General features: G+C 50.2%; 1 protein-coding gene across 1 annotated transcript; it reads right to left on the reverse strand.

Moving 5' to 3' along the window:
* Window positions 1–2,678: 2,678 nt before the first annotated feature.
* Window positions 2,679–3,932, reverse strand: LOC143025744 (uncharacterized). Its single transcript, XM_076185751.1, has one exon. The coding sequence runs from the start codon at window positions 3,930–3,932 to the stop codon at window positions 2,679–2,681; it is 1,254 nt and encodes a 417-aa protein (XP_076041866.1).
* Between the last annotated feature and the right edge of the window lie 2,776 nt (window positions 3,933–6,708).

The following is a 6,708-nucleotide window of genomic DNA, read 5'->3' on the forward strand; positions in this document are numbered from 1 at the left end:
TAAATAAGATTTTTGGAGAAACTTATAATTTAATAAGAACAATCAAAGTTGCATTTACATACCTGGATGAAGAAATGGTGAAGAAAATCCTAATCACCCTGATAAGACCAAGATTGGAATATGCAGCAACGATATGGTCACCAAGTACAAAAAAATGTATAAAAAAAACTTGAAAGAATACAAAGAGCAATTACAAAATTGGCACCAACACTCTCAAAACTATCATATGAAGAGAGACTAGAAAAACTTGAACTACAGACACTAGAGCAAAGAAGAGAGAGAGGAGATTTGATAGCTATTTACAGAATCATGAAAGGCATGGAAATTACTGACAGAGAGAATCTGATAAAATGGGATGACAGAAATACTAGAGGACATGGAAAGAAAATAAAAAAAGACAGCTATAGAAGAGATTTGAAAAAGAACAGCTTTCTGTGATTCAAAAGTACTTACTTGTGCGTCGATGACGTCGGTTCTTCGGTTTTGGTCGCTCCTGGGTGGGCCCTTACATTCCCTTGCGGCACACTCTCCACTTCTCTAGCCTGCGGTGTTCCGCAGGGAACAGTTCTGGCCCCAATAATGTTTGCTATATATATTAATGATATGGATGAAGGAATTGAAAGCTATATGAGCTTCTTTGCAGATGATGCAAAACTACTGAAAAGTGTGAAAACAGAAGAAGATTGTGAATCACTACAGAGAGATCTAAATAAAGTACAGGAATGGAGTAGGAAGTGGGAGATGGAGTTCAATACAAAAAAGTGTAGTGTAATGGAGTTTGGAAAAAGCAAAAACAGAATAACAGGAGCATATAAATTGGGAGAAGAAGGAATAAAAAAAGTAGAAAATGAGAAGGACCTGGGAGTCATTGTTATGAATAATATGTCACCTGAGAAACATATAAATAAGATTTTTGGAGAAACTTATAATTTAATAAGAACAATCAAAGTTGCATTTACATACCTGGATGAAGAAATGGTGAAGAAAATCCTAATCACCCTGATACGACCAAGATTGGAATATGCAGCAACGATATGGTCACCAAGTACAAAAAAATGTATAAAAAAAACTTGAAAGAATACAAAGAGCAATTACAAAATTGGCACCAACACTCTCAAAACTATCATATGAAGAGAGACTAGAAAAACTTGAACTACAGACACTAGAGCAAAGAAGAGAGAGAGGAGATTTGATAGCTATTTACAGAATCATGAAAGGCATGGAAATTACTGATAGAGAGAATCTGATAAAATGGGATGACAGAAATACAAGAGGACACGGAAAGAAAATAAAAAAAGACAGCTATAAAAGAGATTTGAAAAAGAACAGCTTTCTGTGATTCAAAAGTACTTACTTGTGCGTCGATGACGTCGGTTCTTCGGTTTTGGTCGCTCCTGGGTGGGCCCTTACATTCCCTTGCGGCACACTCTCCACTTCTCTAGCCTAATTCCCTACCTCCTAACCATTAATGCTAGCTTACCATACCCCCCTTTCCGGGTACTGTACACTCCACTCACACTCGCATTCACCACCACCCACGCACGGTCCTTGTTCGGCACTGCGCCACCCAAGCCAACGTGAGGCCAGCCCCCCACATTCGGGTGGGAAGGGGGATACCAGCGCTCGTGCCCTTTGACCCCCTCTCCCCCCCCCCCCAGAAAGAGGGGGAGGGGGTGCCAACCGTCCGTCCCCGTCCGCGCCATACACACTCACGCTCACACCACACCCCCCCTTGATCTAGAGATCAACCTACTCCTCGTCTTCTCCTTCCTCTACATCGTAGTCCTGTAGCCACCTTGGCGGGCGTCTTTCGCGCTGGGGTCTCTGAGACACCCCATCCTCTTCTGTTGTCGCCCCGTGGCCTTCCTCCTCATCTTCTCCTTCACTCACTACCCGCCGTATATCCAAGATATGTCGCGGCACTCCCCCAACAGAAACATTGTTCCGGGAGTTCACCTCCGTCACTGTCCCTCTCGTCCACTGTGACGTGCACTTCCTGTCCCTTGGTCTCACCCATACCTCCTCCCCCACCTGCACTGAGGCGGGGCCTTCTTCGGCATTGGCCGGCAGTTTTGGTCCCTGCAGCGGATGCCGCCAATCATATTTGAACACAGCCTTTTGCGGAACCGAGCGGTCGTCTTGGCCTGACCTGGGGGAGATATTATACCAGAAAACTGCCTCCGTCGGCGGTATTCGCGCCCTCTCAGCTATGGCCTTAATTGTACGATGGTGTCGTTCTACTATCCCATTTCCGCTCGGCCGGTACGCTGCCCGGAAGAAGCGTCTTGTGTTCCACTTGTCCAATGTACCTTTCAGTGCCTCCGACCGAAACGCCGTGCCGTTGTCCATCAGGACTTCATCCACTGGGCCCCGCTCCAAAAATACCTCGTTCATCACCCGCGCAATCTCTTCTCCAGTCTCCGCCTTCAGTTCTCGCCAAATGCCGAACCGCCCTGGGCCGCAGTCGACCATCGATAAGTATCTGGTGCCTTGATAGTGGGTTACGTCAATTGCCAGCCGCCCCCAGTTCTCTTCCACGCAGAGCTCCCCCGCTGAATGCGGTCTGGGGGCTGGGTTTATGGACTGACAGCGGGCACACGCCCTCACCGCATGCCGCACCTCTTCCCTTGATATGTTCGGGTTAACCTTCCTTGCCAGGAACAATGACCTATCGACCCCTAGATGATGCGTTTCGTGCGAAAGGACCCAGCGGCGCACACCTCGAGCTTCTCTTCCTGTTCTTCCTTCGCTTTCAGCCAGCTCTTCTTTACTCTGGTAAGCGCGTCCGCTTTGTTCGCCTCCGAGGATACCTTCCTCACCCTTATCTTCATGCCGAACTCGTCGATTAACTCTCTCAGGATCCCGAGGCGGCGCTTCACCAGGATCTCTGCAGCTCCTTTCGTGCGTACTCTCTTTTCAGCCGTCAGCACCGAGTTCATCCACCCCGCTACCGTGGCTGAGTCCGTCCTGATCTCGATCTCACGCAGCCCCCATTTCAGCGCCAAATTTGTTCCTTTTATGACCGCGTCCAACTCTGACACGTTAATATGGTGGTAGTCGTCCTTCTTCCGCTGCCACGCTCCATCTTCGACTATCACGTTCCCTATCTCCAAGACGGCGCCGGTTGCGATACTACTCGTGTCGCACCATACTACGCCATGGCTCTGCTGGGGCGCGTTCCACTGTCCTCTCACAGGATCATCGTGCATCGTCCTCTGGACAACGTCGCGTATCATGGTTAGCGTGTCCTCATCAACCTTCTCTCCCCAATCTTTCGATCCCACCCTCCTCTTAATGTAGCTACATGCCGTACGAAGCCATCCGGCGATCGGGTAGTGGCCCACTAATTTGCCGCAAAGGGAGAAAAGTTCTCGTTTACACATTTCGTCCGTCACCTTTGGGATCTCGTTCCCTCGCTTGAACATCAGCGTTCCTGTCGCGTTCCTTTCCAGTCGCAGTCCCAACACCGCTCCTCCCTCCAACGGCTCCGGTTCCTTAGCTGTCAATCCGTACCGAGCCAGATGTTCCACCACGTTCGACGTCGATTCTATGCCATCGTCCACCAGTATGTCGTCTAGGTATGAGTCAGTGCCCTTCTTCATCGCTTCAGTCTTCTCCAGTACCGTCTTCAGGATTCTCGTCATGATCCTCGGGGCCGAGCTGAGCCCAAAACCTAGTCTGGTCAAGCAGTAAATTCTCCCTTTGTATTTTACTAGCTGGTACTTCCATAGCTTCTTAGTCACGTGAATTTGCAAGTAAGCCGCCCGCAAGTCTACAACGGCGGACGCCCCCCTCCTTCGGCGCCACCTGCGTAGGGTCTCACTACATACATCTACAAAATCGTCGCCAGTATGACACTTCACGAACTGGTTCAGCTCTCGGAAGTCCAGCACCGGTCGTACCTTTCTCTTGGTTGGCTGCACCACTGCCATCAAGGGCAGGATTCCGCCCTCCACCGGTTCCTCCCAGGGACTCAAGATTCCTTCCTCGATCCATCGCTCCACTTCGAGGTCAAAGTCCTCCCTCACCCCCTCTCTGAGGGTCCGTGTGTAGCAGTCGACTTTGTTCTTCAAGACGGGCGAGCTTTCCTTCGGATACCACTCTACTTCCCACTTCCGGCCGTCAAATTCCGCCCGGAAGTCCTCGTCCTCAATCGTGCACGGCGTCGCCCTCTCCCCAGGGTCGAGCTTCGGGCCAGCACCGCCCTCCGCGGCTCCCATTGCCATTCCTACGTCCTCACCCGGCCTCGGTCCGTTCTTCATCCTCTCTTCCGAGTCCTGCCTCATTCCAATCCGTACGAGCCCACCGATGAACGTGACTTCTCCAAGCTGGGTAATTCCGTCCATTCCCAGCACCACGTCAATTCCCTCCAGAATCGTTCTAATGACGAGCACTCTTAGTCGTATCGGGATACCCTCCACTATCATTTCAATTTCCTGGTCGCCATCGCATATCGTCTCTCTCCCGTCGACTGTCGTCAGGGCCACATCTCCCCGTCTGAACTCTTGAACTATATCGGTCCTCACGATCGTGGTTGAACAGCCAGAGTCTATCAGCGCCCTCGCGCGTCTCCCTCTCACCCAAATATCCACGATCGGCATACGACTGAACGGTGTCCTTACATTTCCTCGGCGGCCCCTCGCATAGTGGCCGCCGATGTCCCGTTTCCCTGACTGCAATTTCGGGCCATGTGCCCTGGCTGATTGCACGAGTAACAGATAAGCTCTACCTCCTTACAGTCCCTTGCCAGGTGACCCAGTCTCCGGCACTCGTAACAACGGACCCTCGACAGCCCGCGCCATCTGTTGTAGTCACCCCCGAGCTCACCCGTTCTCCCTTCTCGGTCAGTGGCCACTATCCTCGCCCGCGCGCCCTCTCCCGCCGAGGGCACTCTCCTTTGTGTCTGTTCGTTGGCCACAGCCACCATCGGCCCTTCATCCTTAGCCTTAGTCAGGAGCCTGGCGCGGGCTATAAGTTCGCTCATGTCTGCCTTTGCTGCATTTTCCATTGCCTGCAGCCCAGTCGATATGTAATCCGGAAACCCATTCACGAAAGCCATCCTCACTACCATCTCCAGGGAGTTGCCTTCGAGATTAATCAGGCCTGCCAATCGCCTAATGTTATTTGCGAACACGTCAACCTGTTCTCCCGTCCACCGCATTCGCCGTAGTTTGCAGTACGCTTCAAAGGGACTCTCACCAAAAACTTCCTGTAACCTCTCCTTCACCTTTTCCACTTCCTTTTGATCTTCGGTTGCCATCTCCATGTAGACGGATAAAGCCGCGCCCTCTAAATTTAGCGCGATGTAACTCGCCACATCCTTCACTCCCGTTAGCCGCGCGACCAAGGCTGCCTTTGTTAGCCACACGGAGACATCTCCTGTCCCGTCAAACGGCCTTAAGGTGACACTATTCACCTTGAACGGTTCTTTTTCACTCTCAGGTGCGGACATTGACGGCCCGTTTCCACTTGCGGGCGTAGTCATTTTTGCAGTGCCTAGATAGCTTGTGATTCAAAAGTACTTACTTGTGCGTCGATGACGTCGGTTCTTCGGTTTTGGTCGCTCCTGGGTGGGCCCTTATATTCCCTTGCGGCACACTCTCCACTTCTCTAGCCTAATTCCCTACCTCCTAAACATTAATGCTAGCTTACCATATCCCCCTTTCCGGGTACTGTACACTCCACTCACACTCGCATTCACCACCACCCACGCACGGTCCTTGTTCGGCACTGCGCCACCCAAGCCAACGTGAGGCCACCCCCCCACATTCGGGTGGGAAGGGGGATACCAGCGCTCGTGCCCTTTGACCCCCTCCCCCCCCCCAGAAAGAGGGGGAGGGGGTGCCAACCGTCCGTCCCCGTCCGCGCCATACACACTCACGCTCACACCACACTTTCCTCACAGAGTAATAGACAGTTGGAACAAGTTAGATGAGAAAGTGGTGTGTGCAAAGACAATACATGAATTTAAAAATAGTTGAAATAAAATGAGATATGAAGACGGGATCCCACGAGCATAGCTCCCCTTCCCGTAAAATACAACTAGGTAAATACAAACACACACTTCAACGAACGGACGGCGTAGAGGACGTTCTGAAGAAAAAGTGAAAATTCGAAGATACTAAAGCAAAGGAAGTACCTATTGTATTTACAGGGCGGGGGGGGAATTGCTCGTGGGGTAGTGGGAAAGTAGGGAAAGAGGAGAAGGGGAGGGATTGCTGAGGGAAATGGAAGGAAATGAGGAAGGAGAAGACTTGGCCCAGGCAGACAGACGTAATGTAAACAAGAAATGGCCCCCCGACCAGCTGAGTGACGACGAAATGTCTAATAAAAATGTAAAGATCAGAAACATAGATAAAAGCAGTTCAATGGAAGGTGAGGAGGATAATTTCCAAGGATTTAATGAAAGGGGGGCGGATATCAACCTCCCCCGACTGAAAAAACTGGAGGAAAAACTTGAACAAATGTCTGACAACTGGGAAGTTAGGTTTGGCAAGATGACTAAAATTGCCGAGAGGTTTGAAAAATTGGAAAAACTAGAGAAGGCGAACAAAAACTTAACTGATGAAATAGAAGACCTAAAAAGACAGTTAAGAGAAGTAAAGGTGGAGAATGAGGAATTGAAGAGGAATAGTAAAGAAAACAGAGAAACCATAACTAAAGAAGCTAAAAATTGGAAGACAACCCAAGAAGAAAACAAAGTTTCAT

Source organism: Oratosquilla oratoria, chromosome 5, assembly GCF_046742065.1.
Source record: "Oratosquilla oratoria isolate Oo_2021 chromosome 5, ASM4674206v1, whole genome shotgun sequence".
Classification (NCBI taxonomy): domain Eukaryota; kingdom Metazoa; phylum Arthropoda; class Malacostraca; order Stomatopoda; family Squillidae; genus Oratosquilla; species Oratosquilla oratoria.

Bases quoted from the DNA above. Each gene is read 5' to 3' on its own strand.
- LOC143025744 (XM_076185751.1), bottom strand. From the start codon at position 3,932: ATGGCAGTGGTGCAGCCAACCAAGAGAAAGGTACGACCGGTGCTGGAC.